The sequence below is a fragment of the Eulemur rufifrons genome, chromosome 3 (assembly GCF_041146395.1).
Source record: "Eulemur rufifrons isolate Redbay chromosome 3, OSU_ERuf_1, whole genome shotgun sequence".
Lineage (NCBI taxonomy): Eukaryota > Metazoa > Chordata > Mammalia > Primates > Lemuridae > Eulemur > Eulemur rufifrons.
Window position 1 is genome coordinate 8,812,880 of NC_090985.1, and position 26,706 is coordinate 8,839,585.

The 26,706-nt window shown below is 39.2% G+C and overlaps 1 protein-coding gene across 1 annotated transcript in view; it reads right to left on the reverse strand.

Annotated features, from left to right (window-relative positions):
- Positions 1 to 26,706, reverse strand: part of AGBL1 (AGBL carboxypeptidase 1) — a 439,634-nt gene that overhangs the window by 206,773 nt on the left and 206,155 nt on the right. The window contains 1 exon segment of the mRNA XM_069465752.1: positions 25,780 to 25,960. Coding sequence (XP_069321853.1) covers positions 25,780 to 25,960 — 181 coding nt within the window.

Here is a 26,706-nt window from a genome sequence, read left to right on the forward strand (position 1 = left end):
GAAGAGAGTTACTGAGAAAGATGTTCTGTGTAGCCTCAGTCCCCACTCATGCACTCACTGAATATTGGCTTCTGGGTTGTATTTGTGAACACGTTAATGAATCCACCAAAAGGCTGAAGGTTGGAGACCAAGGGGGGGGGGTAGCCACTGGCAGCTTAGACTGAGGAGTGCCCTCCCAGGAGGTACCAATTACCAATTACCCTCCCTGGAAGAATATGCCAGAGTTCTCATGGGACACACCCCTGCCCAGCTTTAAATGTAGAGGCCCTGACAATTAAACTTCTCTCCACAAGAAATGCGAATCACATCCAAAGTTGCTGCTCTGTGAGTCAAGGACGGGTAAGACTTGGGAGCAACTGATTTCCTGAGGTGGATATATCCCATTTAGTGTTTTATTCAGGTTTTTTTTTTTTTTCCCCCACTATAAATACTGGCTTAATTTCCAGGGAACAGCCATGAACAGAAGCTGCCACCTTCCCCTTCTAGAAGGAGCTAAACAAGCTCATTTAGAATGACACTATCTGTCCTGATGCTGTTTAAACCTCCTCTACCCATCCACTAAATATGTGGCCAAGGGCAAAAAAAAAAAAAAAAAAAAAAGAACAAAGGGAGCTTCTTCTTCTTTCAAGGAATTTACTCATCCCTCCAAGGCCAGCAGGTTTGCCCCTTCTCTGTTCTCCCAGTCCGCTGACCTCTGGATTTATCTCCTGCATCTACCCTGCTCTTGCCTGTCAGATTTGCCCTGGCTTGCACACAGCCCAGTCACCCTCGGGAACTTTGTTCCTAGTGCCTTGAACCTGAAAGTTTGCCCTGACACCATCACCAGGACTGGACCTCCAGCATGGGTCCCTAGCAGCACTGCCACCGGGTTCCACCAGAACATGGGACACTCCAGTGGGTGAGTCAGTGCTACACGTCCCTATGCTGACATACTGGCTCACAGCCACCTGCCAGGGGCCACTTCTCATTGTTCTCGAAGTGAAAAAATCTTCTGTCAATTTTTCATGCCACTGGCCCCAAGAAAAAAATTAAACTCAAAGCAGAATAGCCTCAGGCTTTGGGTCTTCCTACCACATCCTTTAGGCTTTTATCTAAGCTCCTCTTCATCTCTGCTATCTTGGGCAGTGACCTAATATTATTTAGGTGAAAAAGGTTGGTCAGAAAGAGTACAATATGAAGTGCGGGGCAGGGGGAAGTATCTCTACAATGGAGAAACTTGGCAAACATTACCGCAGCAAGGTCAACATTAATAGTGACGAGTCATATTGATATATGTACTTTTAATAGAATAGAATGCAATAAAAAAAATAAAAATAGTACTTTATACCTGTGGTCTTCTTCCCAAAAAACACAATAACCAGTCTAAGTATGAGAAAAACATTAGACAAATCCCAACGAAGAGAAATTTTATAAACTACCTGACCTCAAAATTACCAAGGTCATCAAAAACAAAGAAAGTTCAAGAAATTGCCACAGTCCAGAGAAGCCTGAGGAGACATGATGTCCAAATGTAATGTGGTATCATGGGTGGGATTCTGGAACAAAAAATACATTAGGTAAAAACTAAGAACATCTGAATAAAGTATGAACTTTAGTTAATAATGATGCATTAATATCGGTTTACATGAACCACAGTCTGGCAGGTATACAGTTTTTTGTCAGGAGGTTGGATCCCAGGACAAGCTGGACTCAAGCCCCTGTGCTGGGTCCTCAGCAAACAGAATCCTGAGCCACAAAGCTGAAACCCAATTCTAGGAACTGGGGTGCGAGAACCACTGAGGGCCCCAGCTTAGGGGAAGGGTGGGAGGATAAGAGGTGAGTCCCCGGATTCCAAGCCTGGCTGGTGGGAGAGGAGATTCAGAATTAGCAGGTTTATTAGTCACAGTCCAAGAGCCCCAGGATGTTCAGATCTGCTGGTGGGAGGGAACCAGTGGAAGCAGTGGAGGTTATGTCAGGGCAACCAGGAGTCTCAATTGAGAGGAGTCATGGAACTCGGTTCAGAGAAGTCACAGGGGGTAATATCACTAGCACTATAGTAGGTTCCAATATAATGACCACAGGTCAGTCCAAAAGCCGATACAGTCTACTAAGTAAGCATTAACATTTTAAAATGCATGTGGAATCCTTTGGCTTGTTGGACACTGCATAAACACTCAGGATTAGTAATAAAGTAAAATAAAAGCTTATTAACCAAGACTAATTAGTATGAAGGTCAGTCTGAGTTACAGAAATATTTTACATGTAGTTCTTTTACTTTGTCCTACAGAGACAGAAGCAAATGTGGATGGCTTTCATGCAAAGGTTTGGATAGTTTGAATTGCTCTATTGCAAATTACTCAGACATTTATATAGTTACTGGCACTTTTGTGTCATCATATTATGTGCCATGCACTGTGCTAAGCCACCCATGTCTGTCATTTCTTTTAACCCTACTAAATATTTCATAATGGAAGGACTGTTATATTTATTTTATGGATGAGAACATAAGGCTGTTCGATTTCATGTAACTTATCCAAGATCACTTGGATAGTGAAGTTGCCATGAAACAGACAATCAGAGTCCCCTGATGCCAGGTCAGGCACTACTCTCTCCTATCACGGTGTCAGGCTTAGTTCTGGAAAGTGAGGTTCATCGTGGGATCTCACAGAGGGTTAGCTCATTGATAAGTTCGCTGTTGACAAGCAAATAGGTCCACTAAAATCCTAGGACTTTGGAGCAAGACAGACCAGGTTCTAATCCCAGCTCCACCACCTGGTAACTGAGAATTTGAGTAGGTTACTTAACTTCTCTTGAGTCCCAGCTTCTTTATCTATATAAGGCATTTTAAATATTATCTCTCCCATAGGGTTGTCACAAGGATTAAAAGAGATCTTGTAATATAAAATGCAAGGCACCATTCCTGTTACATAGTAAACACCCAGTTTAACAATTCCTTTTCTAAATATATTTATCGCAAAGTTACACTATAATACAACCTACTTGTCTCCAAAGTGCTACAAAGTCTATTCTCTCAAAGCCCCATGTAAAATCTCAATTATCACCTATAAACTGTGATATGTCTGTTGTTCCTCTGAAGCAAAGTTAATTCTCTGTATGCCTCATTTTTGCTTCCATAAAAACTTATTGATGTAACTATCAAAACAAGTATCCTACATGTGGTGGTTAGCTCTTCTGGGTCCATCTCTCAAGCTTGACTGCATGCTTTTGAGGAAAAGATTATATCTCTGCTTCCCTAAAACCTAGAATAGTGTTTAGTACTTAACTAAAATCACATATATATGAGATATCTGTTATATATTTCTTTAATAACGGAATTCTACCTCAGGCGGCTGAGCAAATCCTGTGTTAAGAAATTGTTATATATCACAACTAACACATATGCACTGAAATAATGTTTTGCATTTTCTAAGTATTCTCCCCAATATATAATAACATCGATATTATGGTTTGATTTGTAATATCTTAAAAATTCAAAGAGTGGCTAAGTCAAAATGGACACTCTAAACTGCTGGAATTGCAATAGACTATATTTCACGGTACTGGTCTCCCAGAAAAGTAGATCCACCTCAATCATAGAAGGCTAAAGAGTTGACTGAACTCCGAGCCAGTGAGGGCAAGGGTAAAGAATATTCATCAAAGTCAATATATTGTTGTTACTTGTTTCAACCATGGATTTTTCTTAGGTTCCTTTTTATTTATGTCTCTGCCTACCTTGGAATTATAAGCAGCAAAGCTTAAAGGCAATGATAGAAAAGATGCCTGATTTCACAAACAACATGCCCTGTGAGGAATCCATTTGCCTGAAATAAATGAAAAATGCAGACATGGTTCAAGGTTGTATTCACCCACGTGGTGAGAACAGAGGCTGAAATTACAGGACCATGAGTATCTGGGGAAGGAGACCCTTCATGCTGATTCCTCAGAGATGAATTGACGTTATGATCCCAAGCAGCATTTGTGCAACACTTGCCTGTTGCCCTATCTGTCAAATTTACATTGTGCGTCTGCTGGACCCAGCTATAATTTTAAGTTTGATAGCATGGTTGACAGTCTATTATGCTCAACATATTTTTTTAAACTTTTACTTTCAAAGAAAAACCCCAGCTTTCCTATTCTTTTCTATTCGTCATACGTGTGTGTTGCTGAGGTAGAGCCTTGGGAGTGTTTTCAGTCTCAAAGTCATAGAATGGACCCATCCCAAATGCTTTACCACAAGGCTGGCCCTGGAGGAAGACAGAGACAACGCTTCTGTGCTGACATGTTTTAAACCAGTTGTTAGTGAGACAAGCAGATATCTATTTTCCCACAACCTGGAGTATGACAGGGACTTCTCAACAGAGAGACCACTCTGCTTTCTATTCCAGACCTAATGTCCGCATGACCTAGTGACCAAAGGAATGGGTGCCCTTTGGAATGTCTTTGTGAAGGGCAGAGTGAATGAAGTGAAAGAACACTGTCTATGTGTTTCTAGAACTCTCTATGAAACCAGAAGCCATGTTTTCCTTCCTGTGTCTGTTCTGTTTCTTAATGTTCACTTGTCCATAGCATCAGCCTCAAAGACAATACCTCTTCTACAGGACACCATGGAATCAGGAACTCCTGGGAGATGAATCTTTTAATTACTTTTTCTTTCTTTTGTGATAGTTCAGAACATGAGTCTCCAAAAGAGAGAAGTTATTTAATCACAAGGCAAGAAAGGGTTTCACATAGCCCTTTGCTTTCAGAAAGACATAATTCATCCCTTACTCATTCCAGGAAGGTAGAAATCCAAGATACTGTTAATGACCTTCAGATATTATTCTGTGAACTCAGTTGTTAATCCACCTTCATGACTGAAACCCCAGTGGCCAATATGAATCCTTAATTCTAGTCGTAATCTTCCCTGTTACAGATTTTCTCTTGCTTGGTTTTCTCAGGTGAAAGATAGAATTCAAATCCACTCATAAAATAACAACAAAACACATCCTAAAAACACAAAGTGCATCTTCTATCAGATATTGTCTAATAGAAAAATAAGAACACTAGGAGGTAGATGATTTCTGAATACAGCAGTTAAATAACTCAGTGTATATAGAAAAAAAGATGAGAAAAATAGGCAATATCAAAAGGAAGATGTGGATCTTACTTCCCTAGAGTATTTATCTCTAATATGTTTCCCCTACCTTCGGGTTCTTAATTGTGCTGTGATGGGAATGGCTCCTCAAGCCAAGGCATGGCAGTTGGCTCCTTAGAATGGCAGGAGCTCCCTCTCGTTCTTCTCTTACAGGCTTTCTACCCAAAGATGCCCTTGACGAGGGTTTTTAATGCCCACAGTTTCACTTGGATTTGTATAAAATCCTAACCTTCAATTGGATCAGTTTTTCAGATTCCTCCCTTTTGATGATTTTATTTTGGGCCTTTTAAAATACCAATTGAAATGAAAAGCTTGCTGGTTTAAGAGACAAGCTGTCCATCGGCTGCATCCATTATGCCTTCTCTGAATCCCAGTTTCATCATCTGCAGAAGGGAGGGACAGAAACACCCACAAAAGTATTTAAGATTCATCTCATTTTGTGTGTTACTTCTCTCTACAAAGCCAAAAATAAAAAAGGAAAAGGGAGAGGGTATTTGTTCTTGCTTCGCCAACTTCTATCATCATGTTCACCATGTTTGGATCCAAAGAAAAGTCTGGGAACATGAGTTTTAATCCCTGGTGAAGATGTAGCTGGGAAGAATAGGCCTAAACAAGCCCAGAAACTACTAATGTTGGAGTTAAAGTCAAATAAGTAGTGACTGTTAACCACACTAAGGGTTGCCTCATCTCATCCACATTTTCTTTTTTAGAATAAAAGGATATATTATTGAATAATTACACTGGAAAACCAGATATAAACTGGAGCTGCCCTGTGAAATGGTCAAAACTTTATTATGAATGGTCAAAACTTTATTATTAATGGTCACACCTGGCTTAATGTCAATAGGTATTATTTTTTTTAACCATGTGCTAAAATTGCAGAACATATTTTAATATAAACCATAAGTCTTAATGCTTCAAACAAACTGAAAAAATAAAACAGCATAAAAGATACTGAATGGCAGCATAAAGCTGGAAATGTCATTTAGGACTCTGGAGATGTCCTAGTTTCAAACTCATAGAAATATTGCCTAATTAATGATACCCAGTATGTACTAAAATATCTTATGAAAGACACTAATATTCATCCCTCTGCAGTTTCTGGTTTTTGGTTATGGATATTACACAAAGGTCTAGCACATTTGTCATCACCCTCACAAAATGAAGCTTTTATAATTTCATTTTGTTAACTGTCCCTCTTTTTCCTTCTGCCCATGAAAAATATTTGTATGTAATGTCTACTCCAGTAATTCAGTCAAAAACAAAGTCAATTGAAGAAAAAGAAAGTATAAAGTAATTTTTTCCTTACGTAATCACCATTTGATCCAAATTAAATAAAGTAAATACAAAATACACAACAAAGCCAACAAATAACTAGCTGCACAGCCTCACTTGGGCAGCTTTAGCGTGCAATCCACAGAGGATTTCAACTGATGTGTGCATTTATATTATATTATATTTCATTCTTAGAGCAGAGCGGGCCTTTTACAAGCTGCATTTAGAAGCCATGGTTCATTTCCACTGCTCACTCTGGCTACCATGTTTGAGGCTTCAGTATCAGCTGGTTCTGCCTGGCTTAAGTTGCTATTACCTGAAGGGACCCTTTTAGTTAGGACCAAGGGAATTTAGACAGCGTTGTTCATCTGTGAATGGACCCACACTTTGGAACCACATACAATCGCCCTTAAGGCTTACTTAAACAAATGGCTGATATACACATAATATATAACATGTACACAATAATATAATTCTCACATTGAGATGACCTTCCGTGCTGATTCACAAAGGAATAGATGAAATCCTTTGAAAGACCGGGCTAAGGAGATTTTCTCTGTCCTGGGTCTGTCAGAATGCCCATCTATGGTGAAATCAGTTCTAGGCTGTCCACTAACCTTCTTGGTATTTCACACTGATTTGTCCTACACCTGTGTGTGGCCAAGCTGATATTCCTTTGTATGAGGGCTTTTACATCAATTTCAGAGAACTCTCAGTCTTTCAGTTTACAAATTTTCAATGTTCAAGTTCTCAATACAAAGTCTTAGCTAGCTGTATTTCTATATTGGTTTCCCTTATCTACTACATGTGTTCTGCTACATGTATGTGTTCTACGATATAGGAACGAAGTGACAAAACTCATCTCTACTCTAGTGGATGTTTTGAAAAACATTTGCTGACACTCACATGGGGATGACTTCTTTATCCCTGTTTCTCATGGTGACTTCTCTCCATACGTGTTATTTTTTTATGTTTCTTCTTCTCCTCCTCCTTCTCTCTCTCTCTCTCACACACACACACCCCCTTCATCCATACCCACAACATCTCTCCATAATCATCTGACAGTGTGACAGTTAGAAAGATTATAAACACAAGTAGCATAGAATTGGCCTACTTTCAGAATTATCTAGTATGTTAAAAATACAGACTCCTAGGCCCCACCTCTTCCTCTTGAATCAGAAATCAGAAAATATAGGGAGAGTGACTCTGGACACTGTGCTTTTGGAAATCTTCTTGTGGTATTCTGATGATCAACGATATTTGAAAATTATTGAATAAATTACCAGAACTTTAATTGGAGAAGGAAACATTTTGTTGAAAATGTGTCCCACACTATATAGGAATCATCGACTTTAAGTTGCTTCTCAAGTTATATTAATAGTCTGGAATTTTGCTGATTTTAACCCCTTTAAGCTTACAACATGTAGACATTTTCACATTAAAAAGTTCCTAGGATATGTATAACATATCTTAGTCACATATCTTTGATAGTGTCTCACACAATAAAAAAATCCTTAATCTTTACAATACATGGTCTACTCATATCCAGGAGGGAACTATTGGTACTACAGAGCATGAAGTCAATAAAAGTAAAATAATTTATATTAGTGTCATAAAGAATTTTCTAGATTAAAATATCTGAAGTTACAATGATTTTGACTCACATGTAACATGTCAGTTCTGTGAACTAAGGTCAAGAGAATTGCAGTTCTCACATATTTAGGCTAAATCATCCTGACAAGCATGATGAATGTTCTATTCTGGGGACAGGGAAGGCTAAGAGTGGCAAGCTCTCAATTATGACAGGTGCCTATAGGAAGTCTGAATCCTCCTAAGCCAGGAGGTGGGGTTTCCTCTTCACTCTTTTTGAAGAGCCTTTGGGCTTTGGATGACCCCACTCTTAGCTTGAGACAATATCAGTGATCTCTGGAAAATTCTAAAGACTAGAGATGAGCAAGTGTCCTTTCATTTTTGGAAAAGGAGAAAATAGTACAGAAAACCAGTGAGCTCAACACTGTAGCAAATTTCTGGAACATATTAATAACAAAGTTTGGGGTCCCTTAGAGAAGGAAACTGAAATCATAAAAACCAGCACAATAAGCAAGAACAACTTAGTGAATCATTCCAGCTGTGCCAGCCCAACTTCATTTCACACTTTGACAGGTTATTAGATGAGACAGAGTTTAACAGGCCTTCAGTGAGGAATTTGCAAAAGTCCCTCAAGATACCCTTGCAAGTTATATAAAGAAAGATGGATTCAATGGTAGCATGAAAATAGATTAGAAAGTGGTTGAATGATCATAACTAAATGGATCTATGTCTTTGGTGATCTAGTATATTGTCCTTGGTTCACTCAAGTTCAACATATGTATCAATGACATGGTAAAAAGATAAAAGAAATTCTTGTCAGCTCTGAAGGCTCCATGTAAATTAGGAGATAGTCAAATGAAATGGATGGCAGATTCAAGATCCAAAGTAGTCTTATGAGAATAGACTCTAATCGGATGAAATTGGGAAAAGTGTCAGTTCAAGACTTGATCCACCCAGATAAACTACACAGTGATGCAGCAGGAGACAGTCAGGTTAACAGCAAGTAATAGAGAAAAGGACTTATGGGGTTTATTTGATGATAAACTGCAAAGAGTTAGCAATATGATTAGGCCATCGAAAGAGCTGAAGGCTTCATGAATAGCAGCTGGATTTTCAGAATGATGATGGTGGTCATCTGAAAAGCTGGGAATCCCACCATAACAGAGATCTGGATATTCCCGGACTTCTGGACATGCCAGATTCTCCTGTAGAAAGCTGTCACACCTTCCTGCCATCATGCTTTGCTGCTGGCTAACTCTTCCTTCAGCTCTCAATGTGTAGATGCCACAGAAAGTTGTCCTGGACCTCAGGACCAAATGACGTTCCCTTCTCTGGGCATCTCTACAGCTAACAGCCATCAGATCACTTCTAATACTGTATTATACTGTTTTTAATTGTCTGTTTCCACCTCTATACTGTGAACAGCTTGCTCTGTTGACGGTTACATCAACAGGTTTACGAATGTTTCTCACCTAGGAGATGTTCAATAAACATTTATTGGATTAATGAGTGAGTTAATTCAGATAGTAATCAGGACTATGAAAGAATTCAAAAACACATCCCAAGACAAGTGGTTGAAGAAACTACAGATGCTTACCCTGGAGAAAGGAAAACTCATGGGGGTGATATGAGGGTAGCCTTCAATTATGTAGAAGTCCAAACAGAAGTGATACAACTTACTCTACATGGCATCAGAGGTAGAAGCTTTGAGAAAAGATAGTTTAACATGGTTCAAGAGATGACTTTATAATAAGACTATCAACAATGGAGTAAGTTCCCATGAGGGAAAGTAAGTTAACACACTATGGACAACCTTGAGCACACGCTGTTTGGGCACATTTCATGAACGCTATAGAGATATTTCAAGCAAAAGATGGGAAGCTGGACTAAATCCTAATTTTCATAAGATTCCATGGTAGTATGATCAAGTCACAGAAACATATTCATCTATAGTTCACATTGTCTTTCTGTATGGAATAATAAAGATAAAATTTTTGTCCAAGAGAAATTACATTCATAGAAATATCATTAGAATGAACGAGTCTGTTATCTTTTGACTTCATCTCATCTATTCTAGGAAACTGAATAAACTTTTATAAGTAGCATCAAATCTCTAAGCCTATTTCTTTTTCCATACAATGAAAGACTGGGTTGAACTAAATGATTCTGAATACTGTTCTGGATATATAGTCTAGTTTATGTTACCAGTGCCTTTAAATGACCTACCCAAAGAGACTGAGTTGTTTTCCAGATGATATCCATTACATTACATGCATTATAGCTAAGTCTCTTGTGGCCAAATCCACTGAATTAGAACACCCAATAACTCAGTGTCAAGATGGCTAGATTGATAGCTAGATATTGAATTACATTTTTTTAAAAAGTCTTTCCCACATTAGATCAGATGGACTTCAATGGCCATGATTACTGTTGAAGGGAGTCTCGCTGTCTGAATTTCCAGAGTTACTACCACAAATGATGGGCATTAGTGTGCCCCAGTCTCCTCTGGAGAGAGGCCCAGCCTAATCAGGACCCACAAACATCGGAATTTTTTTGCTCTGACATTGGAAAATACAGCCCAAGCTTTGGGCATTTTCATTTAACAGTGCATTTAGGAAAAACAAAATAAAACAAAGCTTGATCTCAGCATGAAATATCCTGACATCACATTAGAATAGGTCATCTCTTCCGTGAATACAGACAGTTCCCTTTAGGTCATGTCAAAATCACAATTGACTTCACAGGAAATAGTTCGATACTCTCTATTCAACTTACATCTTGCCATGGAACAAATTTTGCTCCCCCTCCCCTGCCCCAAATACATGAACTGTCTGAGCTGGTGCCTTGTGAAGATGTGGATCACTCTTATCACAGAGATTGACACTGTTTGGGAAAGAATACGCCAGAAAATGCAGTAATAGAGAGCGTCTTCATCCAAGCCTAAGAAAAGGCTATAGAGAGTCCTACCACGGTGAAAATATGATGACATATAGGCACTAAAATTATTTTTAATTCACTAGGAATAATGAATATGTTCTCTTTTTTCCTTCATTTCTGTTATCTTAACCACACTGTGAATTCCATGATAAATAACTTAGCATGTATCTTAATTATTTTTTATTTTAATTACTTTAACACCTATAGAAAACTACTTAATATCAGGCATATTATGTAATAACTCATGAATGATCCTATAGAGAAGGTACTACCATCATCCCCATTTTACAGATGAGGAAACTGAGGCACAGGAGATGCCATTGTGTAGCCCTCAGAATGCCCCTTCAGGACCAAAGGGTTCATTCCTCAGCTGCTGTGGGCTGCTGAGGTACACAACTGGATACTTCCCCTAGGAATTGACCTCAGTCCAAGGGATCTTTCTTGCCCAGGCTTATGCCCCCTCCCTGGGGGCAGCCCACATTTGAGTACTGATCATGGGTGGGAAGCACAAAGCAGAGGCTCAGTCTACTTGCCTTAATTCGGGACCTTGAAAGGCCATTAGGTAAAGAGGCATCCCAGCTGCAGAGTCCCCATTGATCACCTGAGGCCTCTGTAATAACAACTGCATCGGAATTCAACTGTACCCCATGCCTAATCCAGCTGCCCTCATTCCTTCACAAGTGTTATTTTTTATTCCCAAGGACACAACACATTTAACCTCCTGCGGCAAATATCCATCTGAAACTGTTTCCCAAATAACCCAGCCTCTCACAAGTTTCTTGTCCAAGGTCACACAGCTAATAAGTGGCAAACCCAAGCCATCCTTCTTCATTCGAAGTGTTCTTAGCCACTATGATACTGTGCTTCTTTATAAGTGGGCTTTATTTTATGTCAGCATCTCAGTTAAAAGCCTAAAGCAACATATCCCAAGTTGAGGATCACTAATGTCCCTCTAGATATCCTAGGTGTACTTTAACAAACGTGACCCTGTTCAAATAAGTTCAGGAAATGCCACCTATTTAATCCCATCTTGGAGAGTCTCCCTGAGTGTTAATATTTTAATGGCACTGATAAGTTATACAATTAAAAAAAAACTGTTTACCCAAAATTTCTTGAACTTTTCCAACCATAGCACCCTCTTATGTGAAAAATCTATTAGCACCAATCTGCTAGTATCCTACAGAACCAGTCTGGGAAACTGCTGGCCTGGAGACAGCATCACTCTTCTCCCAAGTGTCTTCTGCTTCCCCTTTTAAAACTCCCTCTGACATCCAACCACCTCAGAGAAGCCGTCTCAGGTGGTCTAAAGGGTTTCTGACATTTTGTCCATTTCCATGCAGAGCTCTTTGCACTCTGTCTTAATGAAGTATGTGGTTTTGCTTTACATGCCTAAATGTCATAATATTATGCGTAAGAGTATATACAAATGCCTGTGTAGGTTGCAAATATTTTATCCTTGCATGGAATGGTGATAGAATGGGGAAAGTTTTAGTTCTGGATTCTAAATTCAGTTCTAACACTCTGGGGATTTAAGAACCTACCGGACCTTATTGGGAATCCTTTCTTTTTTTTCTTCTTCTTCTTCTATAAAGAAAGAGTGGGGCTGTATTTGTTGACATGTAAGATGCCTTTCAACTCTAACATTACAGAATTCTATGACTTCTGACTTCATACATAATGTAGTAGTGAGTAGGCAGGGTCTAGAATCACAACTAAAAAAAGAAAAACAAAACTGGATTCAACACCCTCCTAATCCAATTACTATCTATGTTCTTTATGCCCTTGAACATTTATTTTGCTCTAAAAATATTAGTTTTCTCATTGGTAAAGTCAGAGTATTATTAATACTTACCACAGAAGGTTGCTCTAGGGATTGAAAGGTAATAGACGTAAAGTGTTTAGCATTGTCAAGCATGTGTTAAATGCCCAATTAATATTTGCCATTTTCTTGACATTGGTGGTGGTGGTGACAGCAGAGATGGAGGTGACAGTGGCGATTGGAGGAGGAAGTGTTGTATCTGTGTCTAAGCTGTATTTATTCTAGATTTCAAATATATAGATGACTTAAATCGCTTACCTAGAACAACTTAGAGGAGCACAGGCCCACATAACAAATTAATAAGTGCAGTTGAGTGATGATGTTGAAGAACAGTGCTAAGAGGCATAGGTAAGCCATTATGCTATGGCTTGTCTGCCTTCCACACTCAAGAGTGACTTGGAGAAGTTTAAGGAAACAAAACAGTGACATTTGTACTGCAGTTAAAATACTGTGTATTGGGACTAACCCCAGACCATACATGATTTAGGTTCAAGAAGAAAGAGTTAAATTTCCTGGGAGGCCAAGGCGGGCGGATTGTTTGAGCTCAGGAGTTCGAGACCAGCCTGAGCAAGAGCGAGACCCTGTCTCTACTAAAAATAGAAAGAAATTATATGGACAGCTAAAAATATATATAGAAAAAATTAGCTGGGCATGGTGGCACATGCCTGTAGTCCCAGCTACTTGGGAGGCTGAGGTAGGAGGATTGCTTGAGCCCAGGAGTTTGAGGTTGCTGTGAGCTAGGCTGACACCATGGCACTCTAGCCCGAGCAACAGAGTGAGACTCTGTCTCAAAAAAAAAAAAGAAAGAAAGAAAAGAAAGAAAAAGAAAAAGAAAGAGTTAAATTTAAAAAAGACTTAAATACCAAAACAACTTGGAAAGATGACTGTCATAAATAGGATAATAGTCATAATTAATGAAGAAAAATGACTGCCCACATTTCTACTGCAGCCCATACAAGAACAAATGGACATAAATTGCCTTTGGATAAAATTAGATTGGCTATAAGGAAAAACATTTTAACTCTGTGATTGGTCAGCACCCACATATTTCACAAAAGGGTATGCTGTGACCTCTCCTTAGAGATCCACAGATGATGGGGTGAATGCACATCCATGTAGACCAGTTAAAGGGAATTTTATCTACAGAGGGAAAAATGCCAAGTAATTCCTTGCAGTTCCCAAGATTTGATGATGATGCAACTTAACATGCTAAATGCTGCTGTTCCCAATGTGGGACTGCTGACAAGGAGATTTCTCAAGGGATTCCCTGAGCCAAATTTCCCCTTTAAAGACCCAAGGCATAAATCAGCTGGGGGGAGGGGTGTGTTCACAGAGCAATAACAACCACTCTCTAATTACACACAATCTCCTAAACAGGGCACCAACAGAGCAGCAGAGACTGGCACTAGTAAATGAAATTTTTAAAACCCTGCTGTAATCACTCCCCTGACGTGCCCTCTTCCTTAAGCTCCACTCTCAGTTATTTTTTATTTATCATAATTACTTTAGTAATAAGATTTGTTTCCTTGTTCTTATATACATTCCAGAGCAGAGTAACAAAAAAAAAATAATGGCCAAAAAGAGTTATGTTTCTTATTTATCTCCTTGGCCATTAGTTATTGGGCCAGGGGGAAGGATGGGGGAGCAGCAAGAAACTGTAAATAGAGAAAAAAGTGTTTCTGTGGAGCAAAGATGTATAGGAGCATATTTGCAAGAAGGGAGCTGGCAATGAAGGAGTAAGGCTAATAATTCAAAATGGCTGGGTGGCCCAGAGAGATAGATAACCAAGGAAAAGTTAACCTGGAAGTCAGGGCAGGGAGGGTGAATCTGCATTATCAAAGTGCATGTGCTGCCTTTGACTTTCCTGTTATAAACTCTGCTCTTCCAGGCAGAAGAGCACAGACAGAACTAGAGAGTATAAGGCTCTAAGGCAATTTCCCAATGCCCACCTTGGAGGTGCAATTCCTTCTGGTTCCTAATGGGATACACTTTTCTAGGAACCTGGGCTTCTGTGATCTTGAGGCTTGGGTACAAGGAGATTTCTTCTGTTTCCCCTTTAGACATCTCTCTTCTTAGACTGGGAGGCAGTCCCAGGCTGGGGAAGACAGACTCCATGGACCACAGACTCTGCTCATACAGATGCCCTGAAAAGCTTTCAGAGACTTCCTGACAGAAGCTGATTATATGCTGGCTTCCAAAGGCAAGAAGCCAGGTATTTTGTCCATTCCAACTGGCCAAGTAATTCTATTTAAAGATCAAACATGAGAAGGAAAAAAGGTATTAGCAGAACTCCCCAGTTCTAAGCTTTCTCTAATGCTGTGTTTGTGGTACAATGTATTCAGTCTGACACCTACTCCATAATTTTAAAACCAGAAAGACAACCTATGCTTTAACAAGATAGTTACATGTATCTAAGGGAGCCTTTCTCACCTTTGATCTTGTCCCTCTCTCTGCAGAATTTCTATCCTACTGCCATGGCTTGTCCTGGATCTCTTTGAGAAACTAAGAAATGAAAAGCAGGACAAAGATCATTAAGCCTACTTAGACTGGTCATTGAGAAGAGCTTTGACACTCTACCATTAAAATTTACACATCAGAACACAGTAAGAGGAACCTTTACTGTTGTATAGTGCTAAATAGTTTTGAAGCACTATGGTATTTGATCATGATACTAATCAAAAGCAAGGTGCAGGAGTTAGGGCTTACTACTCCCTTAATAAATTGAAGAAACAGAAGTAGAGGGATGAAATAACGTGTCTAAAGCCACACAGCTGGAAAGGTTTGACGTAAGCTGGGTCTTCTCTTCGCCTGGTCAGAATTCTTTGTACTACATAACCATCACGATCATCACAGATGGAAAAAACACTAGAGCCTGGAATAACAAAGGAAAAGCAAAAATTGTTTCCCCTTGAGAAAGGCAATGAGACTGTATTATAGCTCTGATAACCAGGGGAGAGGCCTCCCTCTTACTTCGCAAAAGCAGAGCGCCCCGAGAGTAAATAACAAAAGAAAAGGCATCCCCAGTTTTGGCAGGGGTTGTCAGGGTTGTGCTTCCTATTTTCCAGTTATAGATTTTCATGTATTTTCAGTAGCCATGTAGCATTCATCCCTAAATACATGGTAGATGTGACTGGAATTGAAAAATAACAAATCTGTATTATACCCAAGGGTCTGCTTTATAAAGACTTCTAAGTGTATGTTGAAAAAAAGTGTCACGAGTGAGAATGCGAAAAAGAGAGATGTCTAAAGGGGAAATTGAGACAGAAGAATAGATGTTCATGTATGTTCCCCTATCCCTGTGCCCCTGCCCTACAGGAAGATTGGAGGAGGATGGGGTGGGGGAGGAAAGGAGGAACACTGGAATGCAGACAGACATCAGACGTTGCCCAGCCAATGAAGGAGCAAAGCATTTAACAAAACAAGTGCATTTTCCCAAGAGCCTCGGCCCCAACTTGATCAATGATTCTGCAACACTGAATCATTTTTAATTTAATGCTTCTGGGAAGTGAGGGGGAAACCCATCAACTACAGGCACAGTTGGCAAGAGCTGGGTATTAGCATTTGGCAGCATTTATTATCACTGTTTATGATGGCATAAATTAGGTTTATGCTGATATAATTAATAACCCTAAATTTGGGAATAATAAATAGTAATATTTATTTGGAACTGCAATGTCTGAGGAAGGCAAATGGAGTCCTCAAGCACCTGACTCTCTCTCTCTGTGCAGGAGGTGGTAAGGTTGGGGTATGAGTGAGGAAGCCCTTGGAAATGCACGCCCAGGACCCAGCCCCAGCACTATGCATCATTTAACACTATGCAAATGACTTAGCAGCAGGACCATAAGACTTCCCAGAGCAAATAATTTCCATTTTGGTCTCTATGAACAAGTTCATCAGCAAGATTGAGTGTGTTGCATTTCCCTCTAGAAGCAGGGCCTTCAAATGTTCTCTGAGTCCATACTATTCCTGTGGTTTATGTACAGAGGTTTGGACAGTTGCAAACCCAATGTCATGTTTTTTATGGGTCTCTCAACCTCCATCCCCTTGTCTAAAGGGGCATCACAGGTGCCTTGCCAATGCCTACAGACCATGATTTGAGAATTACTGAAAGACATTTGCAAGGAAAGAATTTAAGGCAGAAAACAGTTACTTCTGGATTTTTTTAAAAGTCAAATGTATCTATCTTTCATTTTATCAAGTTGTAAACAAAAGCAGTGAAATTAAAATATTCCTATAAATGTTCTCCTTTTTATTTGTCTAGGGACATATCTTAGCATTCCAAATGGCTGAGGTTTTCATCCCTACTTTTTTCCAGTAAGGGCAGGAAGTAGATGGGGAAAAATATAGTTCCTTAGACCTCTTCTGGATCAGAATAACAATTTTTCCCATTTCCAAATATAAGGAAAGTAAAGCAAACAGAGAGTTTTAATGCCCTTTGCCCAACTCCCCTTAGAGTGTCTTGACATAGAGATATGCAAACAAGGTAGAACAAGAACTCAGAATGACATTTTCATTCACACACTCAACCTTTGCTCCATGTCTAAAAAATCTTAAATTTTTCTTAAAAACAAATAAAGCAAAAATGTCCATCTACTATTAACTCTGTTCCATTCTAAACGTTACAAAATAGCAGAGCAATCTAAATAAAAAAAGTGAGGAATTAAACACGATTGCAAATTTAAGCTCCTTTGTCAGCCTCCAGGAAGAGCAGCTGAGTTCCATGTTGAAGAAACAGGTGGCTGACATAGAATAAGTTTTAACTGCTAAGAGATTAAAATTTTTGGATAAGCAAACATTTCACAGAGGGATGCCACAGCAGAAGCTTTGGACTGCCTTGGCCTCTCTCTGAAAGGAGAAGTTTGGAGGTGAAACCTTGGAATGAGAGTTCAACGGGGAGTATGATCTCATATTATGCCATCAGCACCATTAGCCTCGTTTCTACAGAAAATATGGACAGAATCAACTCATCTTCCCAGAGCCCACAGAACATGCAGAACTTTCTCCTATATATTCTTCAGCTTGTGATCACCTAGCCTTCAGGGAGGGGAACACAGTGCCTTGCTGTGTTACAGAGAGAGAAAAAGATAAAGAGACAGAGAGATAGGAACAGACAGATGGAGAGACAGACAAGAAAGAAAGAAAGAGAGAAGAAAGAAAGAAAGAAGAAAAGAAAGAAAGAAAGAAAGAAAGAAAGAAAGAAAGAAAGAAAGAAAGAAAGAAAGAAAGAAAGAAAGAAAGAAAGAGGGAGGGAGGGAGGGAGGGAGGAAGGGAGGGAGAGAAACAGAGGGACCCTGGGAGGTTGACCACCAGACGGCCAGTCTTCCTGTGCCTTTGCTGATTTCCCTCCTTCTTCCTGCCTCTCCTTCTTCATCCAGCAGAGGAGCCTTGGTCCTCCGCCCTTGCTTTGTGGGGGAACACTGTAGAACTCACACCCACAGGCATACAGGCAACACGTGCTTTGGAAGCCAAACATGGACCAGCAAATCTATGGAGTCATTTTCCAACATGCAAGAGTTTTAAGAGAATAAATCCTCTAGGCTTCAGTAGATCCACAGACCCCATGCCTATTAAAAGTGTCTGGGGGACTGGGAGACTGCCCAGACTTAAAACCAGACTCCACGATGTGTATGCAGCATTTCTTTTAAAACAGTAAGTAATGACTAAAAGGAGGACAAAGAAATGAACAATGCTAAATAATTATGATGCCCAAAAGGTTCAACAAAAGTCATGCCTCAAATGGACAGGACATAAACTTTACCTTCCCATATAACCTATAGTAAAACATTTTAGCGTCCTTTCTCTGTTCTGGAATGACCTTACCTGGAGGGCCACATTTTAAGAGATTTTAGAAAGAGCAGGTGCACCCAGAGTTAGACTTAACAAACATATTAGGCACCTACTACTTCCCAGGTTCCATGCTAGAAACATTCAAGAGGAGAGTCACCAAGATGATTGTCTGGAAGTGTTGACATAGTGGGACTATATAGCCTAGTGGAAGAAATACAAGCTTTGCAACCAGACAAACTTGAGTTTAATTCCTAACTTGGAAATTTACTGCATATGTGACTGACCTTGAGTATGTCACTCAATCTCCTTTTGCCTCAGTTTTTTTTTAAGTCTACAAAATGGGAGTGAAATATTTACTTTTTCAAGTAGTTAAAATAAAATCATATGTTTATCCTATCAGGTTGACAAAAAATAAAAAAGGTTGATAATGTGCAGCGTTAACAAAGGTATGGGGACCAGGCACTTTTATCCATTGCTAATAGGAATATATTCTGTGAATTTTCTAAGGAGAGTAATCTGGCAATAATATGCATCAGCTATAAAATACACATAACATTGGGCTTACCTGACTACTTTTGAAAATTTATCTTAAGGAAATGACCAGAAAAATTTACTAAGACTATTACAAGACTATTCATCTTTCTATTGTTTATAATGGAGAATTGTTTAAATTAATTACTGATGATATCATTTGTATTCTTTGCCTTAGGAAGATTTTTTTAGTTTATAAATTATACTACAAAATATATTATCTTATGAAAGTTAAAATAAGTATTATATAGAAATATACTTGAGGAAATAGCTGATATAATTAAAGCAGTCGATTTTCAAACAAATGACTAATGGATCTCCTCCAACTTGCGTTTTTCTCTGGGCAGGTTGATTCAGAAGAGTCTCCAAGTTACAAAATTCTAGAGGCACTATGTGATTATAATAGATTATAATGTGAATGATGCCTGTTGGAATTATGTAATGCAATAGTCTTGAATTTGGGTGCTTTTCAATTTCTTCTTTAAGCTTTCTCCATACATGTTGAATTGTTTATAATAATGATGTGTCATTTTTTTCCATTGGAACAATAAAACCATTTTGTTTTTTCAAAACAAAGTAGTCACATATACACACTTCTAAGCACCATGATAGTGCATGTCAGGCACTTAGTTAATAGATGCTTTGTGCTTATTTTCACCTACTGTCAAACCTCTGCAAACTACAGGGCTCAGTTGGCTTTTCTGTGGCTTCTACCAATGAGAGGGATTAGAGAGAGATAGGAAGGCAGGAGAAAGGAAAGAAAAAGATCCCCTTTCTTATTTCCAGTTCCAGTTAAGGAAGGTAGAGCAGCGGCAGGCTAGTGAGTCAATCTCAGCTTCTTGAGCACTCATGGAACCAATATTGCTGCACACCCTTGAAGGTCCCAGCAGCAAGAGAAACCTAAACGGTTCCCTTACCATTTAGATACAGGCCACTCTAGACCCGTTCATCCCCTAGGCTGTGCCCTCTGGTGTACTTAAACCCCAGCCAGGTCAGTCCCTTTTCTCAAAGTTCCAAACTCCAGCCTCATGGAGCCCCTCAAGCTCCTAGTGTCTGGTAACTCCATTAAGAACCCATTTTTCAGGCATCTTGTCCTGTTACAGAGTTTTCACTGTTCACGATGATTGACAATGGTAATAACCAATCCACTCAATGACTGTACACTGCTCCCTACCCACATAGAAGCCGTCACAGGCAACAAGTATCATAGTTCAAATAGCAAGTATGCACATTGCTGTGATCTCTAGATTCAGCATCATATATTCGTGGGTTATTTGTATAATCCCATCTTGGTGGGAAGGCAGCCTAAGCAGTAATTGAGGTTGAATTTCTCACCAGTCTGTTGTTTGGGAGCTCAGAGAGGATCTTCTATTCTTACTTGTTCAAATTTTTAAAAATGATGTACTTATTAATAAATCCTCTGTCTATTTAAATACACTGATCTGTGAAATCCAAAAGTCTAAGAACGACTACTACATGTTATTATATGGAAGAGACTTAAAATACATTAAAAAGTAGATCTAAGTGGGTTTCATCTCAGGGATGCAAGGATGGTTCAACATACGCAAATCAAAAAAGGTGATTCACCACAAAGACAGAAGCAAAAACAAAGACCATATGATCATTTCAATCAATGCAGAAAAAGCATTTCACAAAATCCAGCACCCTTTCATGATAAAAATCCTCAAAAAACTAGTCATAGAAGGAACATACCTTAAAATTATAAAAGCCATACATGAAAAACCTATGATCAACATCATACTGAATGGGGAAAAGTTGAAAGCATTCCCACTAAGAACTGGAACAAGACAAGTGTGCCCAATGTCACCACTTCTATTCAACATAGCACTGGAAATCCTAGTCAGAGAAATCAGGCAAGGGAAAGAAATAAAGTGTATCCAAATCAGGAAAGAGGAGGTCAAACTATCTCTGTTTGCTGATGATATAATCTTATATCTAGAAAACCCTAAAGGTTCCACCAAAAGACTCTATTTGTGTCTCCACCTGAGGTTAGAAACAGCTGGTAGACTAAAATGAACAAGGGTTTTAAAGTTAGACAGACTGGGTTCAAATCCCAGCTCTGTCACAAGCTTGCTATATAACCTTGAACATGGGTACATATGTGTGTGCATGTATGTGCATATGTGTGTCTCAATTATCTGGATAATTTCTCTTGCCATTTCTGCCTTGAACTAGGAAAACTCATCTTACCTGTTTGGTCTCAGTTTCCTTATGATTTGAAGCACTGAGACTAAATAATATACAAGAACCTGCCAAGCTAGAACATTTTAAGATGCTTTCACTCTATTTCCCTTAAATCTCTACAGCCAAGTGGTGTGGATAGACATGAGTCCTAGCCCTGGCTCTGTAACATGAGATACTTAAACTGAAACCAAGACTGAATCCCTGTGTGCTTAAGTTTTCCTATCAAGAAATTACATAGAAGACCTACATTTGTTGGGCCACAGTGATGATTAAATAAGACAATATATGTAAAAGAACTAAATACTTTCTTAGTCCATATAAAGTGCTGAATAATTTTTGTTAGGTAAACTCAAGTACTCTTATTTCAGTAGAGTAAAGCCTTCACAACTCACAGTGGAGTAAAAGACTATTGGCACACACTTTAAATGGTCCCACGTTGTTAAATTGTCAAGATTTTTTATCTGATTTTTACAGTTTGATTTGTCTCCTCTAGTGCATTCAGCTATTACTTCTTAATACCTTGGTGTGTCTATTTGTAATTTGCCCTTTGCTCTTTATTGCTGTTTGCTTCTGTTCTGCAATGGCCTTAGAAGGAGGTAATTAAGTTTGTAGAGTTATACATACTGTAAGAATCAATATGCTCTGATTCTCCTGTAAATAAATTGTTAGGCTGTATGTTGACTTTATAAAAATTATTTTGTCATTACCACCCAACAACTAAAATTTGAAAATTGGAAATCGTGTTTGACTTCTTCCTATCCCTCGCCCTGTCTCTATTTATACATCATGGCTGCCATTAAAATGGTATAGGTACCACCTACAATCTCCTCACTTCCCACTTTAATCAAGCCATCATTATCACTTCTGATCTAATGCAACTTGTTGACTCCCTGTTCTATTTCACTCCACCTTGGGAAGAATTGTAAGAGTCAAGGGGCCAAGTGCAGTGGCTCATGCCTGTAATACTAGCACTTTGAGGGGCTGAGGCAGGAGAATCACTTGAGGCCAGGAGTTTAAGACCAGCCTGAGCAAGAGAAAGGCCCTGTCTCTACAAAACATAGAAAAATTATCCAGGCATGTTGGTGTGTTCCTATTGTCCCAGCTACTCAGGAGGCTGAGGCAGGAGGATCAGCTGAGGAGACTGAGGTTTCAGTGAGCTATGTTGACACCACTGCACTCTAGCCCCTTTTGACAGAGTGAGACCTTGTCTCAAAAAAATAAATAAATAAAAATAAAAAATATAAAAAAGTCAAGGAACCACTGAATCAGTCCTTCTGATTTAGTTAAAACTCACCCCAATTCAATACTACCAGGCCAGTAAGATGTCAAGTTGTTTCTTTTGGAATTTACCATAACCATCCATCTTTGTATTTTGTTTTCCTGTTCAGAAATGTTGGTCTAAGAGATCCTTGGTTTGGCAAGATCCACTATATTGCTGGAAAATCCTGGCTTTGTTCCCATGACCACCATTATTAAAACCTCCCAGCCATCTTCAGAGGTTTCATCACCACCACCATGGAAAGGAACTACTCTACTTTTACAGATTCTTGCAAGCTCCATGTAGGCCCATGATTACTTGCGAAAGAAAAGTACAGTCTAGTAGGTTAGGTGCCATTTTCAGGTTTGGGTTCTCTAATCATTATGCAAGGATTGCCTCTTTGCTGGTCAGACAACACCCAGGGCAGTTCTATCACCTTTAAGAAGCCTATTAATAAGAGTATGTTCAGAGAAAATCAATAAAGATGAGAACATCAGAAACAGTATCACAGAAACAATGTCTAGGTGAACTGCATAAAGCTCGGATAGACTTTGCATGGGGAAGTTCAGGCATGTGCAAGGGGGGTTAGATTTTATCCATGAATACCTAAAGGGAATTTGCCCAAGGGAAGAATGACTAAAATGGGTGAAGCTCATAGGGCAAAGATCAAAACACAATAAAACACAAATCTACCTAATTATACACAAGGGAATGAGCAAGCCCTGAAATGGAATGTCAACCACAGAAATAGTTCAAGTGGAAGTTAGATAAACCATGTGTTAGGTATGTTCAAAGGAGGGCTCAGGTGCTGAGACTTTTAAGCCCTTTTATTGTGAGAGGTTATGCATCTAGGCAGCCTCAAGTCTTTTCATAATGATGTACTATGACCTATGGATCTTCATATCCATAGAATAACACTGTGATTTCCAGGTCCCTTTCAACCAAAATTGTTTGGGTGATCCAAGTGCCTTGAGCTCCATGATGAAAGATGCTATATAAATGTAAAGGGTAATTTTAGTCATAATAAATAATGGTAATGATGATGAACGCCAGTGCCACTGAGAAGAAGCTGGCCTGCCATTTGGGACCCCAGAGCAACCAGCTGTGAGCTGGAAATAATGTGTGTCCAGGTCAGGAGGAGACTCGGTGACTGAACCACATTAACCTTTACACCAGAGGCCTGGATCAAGCCCCCGATTTGGAAGTGTGAGCATTGGAAATGCAAGAAACAACAATACTTAATCCCTGAGCTTGAATATTGCCTTGGGCTTATGAGACCTTTTCCCAGAAAGGTCAACAGGGAGCACAGTGTCTTGCTCTTACAAAAGAAGAGAAAACTGAGCAGGGCGGGGGAGGGCCAGAATTCCAAACTAGACTTATGACTCCAGACCTGGTGCTCCTTCCATTTCTCTGTCAGACCCCAGACAATCCATGGAAGGAGAGACTTCAGAAAAGAGCTAACCTGGATGAGGAAATATCGAAATGGGATCATGTCCCTCAAGACAGCTCACATAGCTGTTTTTCATCCATTTAGGATGAGAAAGCTTGCTAGTAAAATCATTGGCCGCTCAAGCAGGGAGGAGCCAGTCATTGACGTCCCAGAGCTTCTGTCTGGAGTTAAGGAGCACATGACATGAGCCAGCTGAGTTCTGACTGACCAGGAGAGAACCCTGCTCCGGAGTCTTGGCCAGCTTGAGAGTTTAGAGAAGCCTAACTGCTGTCAGACATCTGAGTGATGCTTCTTCGCAAAGGACTTGGCCTCCCAGTTTTCCCATGGGCTTAGAGGACAGCAAGTCACTATAGAAAAAGAGAAGGGACTCTGCTCTGTGCCCAGCAATCTCTGCCCTAAAACAAGCTCCACGAGGAAAAATAAATGGAGTCTGGGAACTGCTGAGCTAGAGCAACCTGACCTGTTAGGAACACATGGGTGCCTCACTTATCTCTCCTTTTTTTGCATGTGTGTGTCTATTAAAATTTTATTCTTGCAGTCTGTAGCTTTGATTTGCTTTCATTTAGCGTAGTTTACCATATTTCATCATTTGAAATTTATGCTGTTCCTCTTTTTATATTTTATCATCTTTATATTTTTAGCCTTTTTAACTTATCTTTGTTTTGTGCTTAGCCTTTGAAGCTAGTCTATTCTCAGCTGTTTAACATTTAATTTCTTCCTCAAAGAAATAATTACAATTTCATCTTTCTAAAATCATTCTTATTTATTTAAGTCACTTTAATCTCTTTGAAGTTTTTTTTTTTGCTTTTTAGCATTTCTTTATCTTTCTCATTTTATCATCTCATACATTTCACCAGTTTAATATTGTTCTATTTCCTCAGTTTTCTAAACTTGTGTTTTTACTTCTTTAATACTGATTTTTTAAATTGTAAATGCATTTTTCATTTGTAGCTTTTCAAATTATTTTTTCTTTTAATATTTTCACTTTAACTTGTATTCTGGTTTTTTTTTTTTTTCTTCCCCAAAAGATACAATGTCTGTTTCTATAGGAAAAAGGAATCATTTATTACCATAGGAAGGGGCTTTGTTTTTTGTCCACAAAGTTTGAAACAACTGTTTGTCAATGTTAATCCTGCCTCTCCCACCCACAGGCCATGTAACCTTGGGTGCCTCATCTGACATCTGAGCCTCAGCTCCCAAACTCTGAGAATGCTCACCCTTTCCAAAAGACCTCACCAGACACAGGCATCTTTTTTCCCATCATACATTCCAAAGGGACATGTAGAAACCGGTTAAAGAGAAGAACTACCCCAACTGTCTCATTTTTAGCCAACATTCCATTTAGCCAGGGTGACACTCTTATTATAGCTGTATCCAGAATCCAGTAAAATATAATTGATAATCAAGATTTCTCTGTAGTCAATATTAATAAGTAAATATAAGCATTGGTCTTAACTGTGAAGACATCACAGTTTGAGCCCTGATTTTGCCACTAACCCACCAGGTGACTTGGGCAAGTTATTTGATTACCCTGGATGCCAATTTCCTCCTTTATAAAAGTAGAGTGCTGGACTAGATTATTTCCTCTGGCATTAATTTCCTATGATTCTTTAACTTTCTATTCAAAGAAACCGTGAGACTTGCATCAATAAATATGGAAAATACACTGTTATTTGTACCAGACAACAGGAGCTCGAGAGAATTTATTCTTGCTAGAATACCAAGGCCTCTCCAATCATGCCCACTGGGTGAAATGCCAAAGTGTCACTATGGCAACATAAATGCAGGCTAGGTTGGGCCAGGCGCTCACATACTTGCCGTTGATGACACCATCTGGGTTGAGCATGGGAATGATCTTGAAAATGAAGTTCTCCCTCAAGAGCCTCGCCACAGGATCACTGCTGACCAGGAACTCCAAAGCCCCCTTCATGACCCAACTGGAATTGCTCTCTCCTGGGTGAACTCGGGCAGTGATCACCTGATATGGACGACGTCCTGTAGAAAAAGGGACATGAGACAATTAAACCTAAATACACTTCCCATTGCCATTAAGATAGTCTCTGGGGGACCAGATGTACACCTGACTGGCATGAAGTTCTAAGTAAGTTGATTGTTTCTTATACATATCTGACCTACATTTACCCATTTTCCACCTGCCTCCCTGGTCTGCAAGACTCCAGAGAGTATAAAGCTAAAGCTCAAGGCTTAAGAGATGTATTCTGAGGCCATGTCTGGGCTGAGGCAGAAAATGTGTTTTGATTGATTAGTGATGTCTGTTCTCCATACACTCAAGGAAGGAAGGAGAAGGATATGGTATCACACCAGGAATTCACCGTGTCTACTATAACCCCTTGTCCAATTTTGTGGGGTTTTTTTTTCTGATTATCTTTTCTTTTGTATCCTCATCCAATTCCTTATTGCTCCTAAACTTACTCTAATAACAAGTACTAAATATTTGCTAAGTATAAATACCCCAACCACTAAGCCTAAAGGTTAATAAACTAGTAATTTCTTTCTACATCATTCAAATCACTGAGTCAAAATATGCTTTTTCTTCCTTTAAACAGTAGCCTTTTTATTATTTTATTATTTAATGTATACTGTGGCATACAATGTGATGTTTCAATGCATATATACATTGTATAATGATCAAGTCAAGGTAATTACCGTATCTATCACTTTAAACATTTATCATTTTTTATATGATAACATTCAAAATCTTCTCTTATAGCTATATTGAA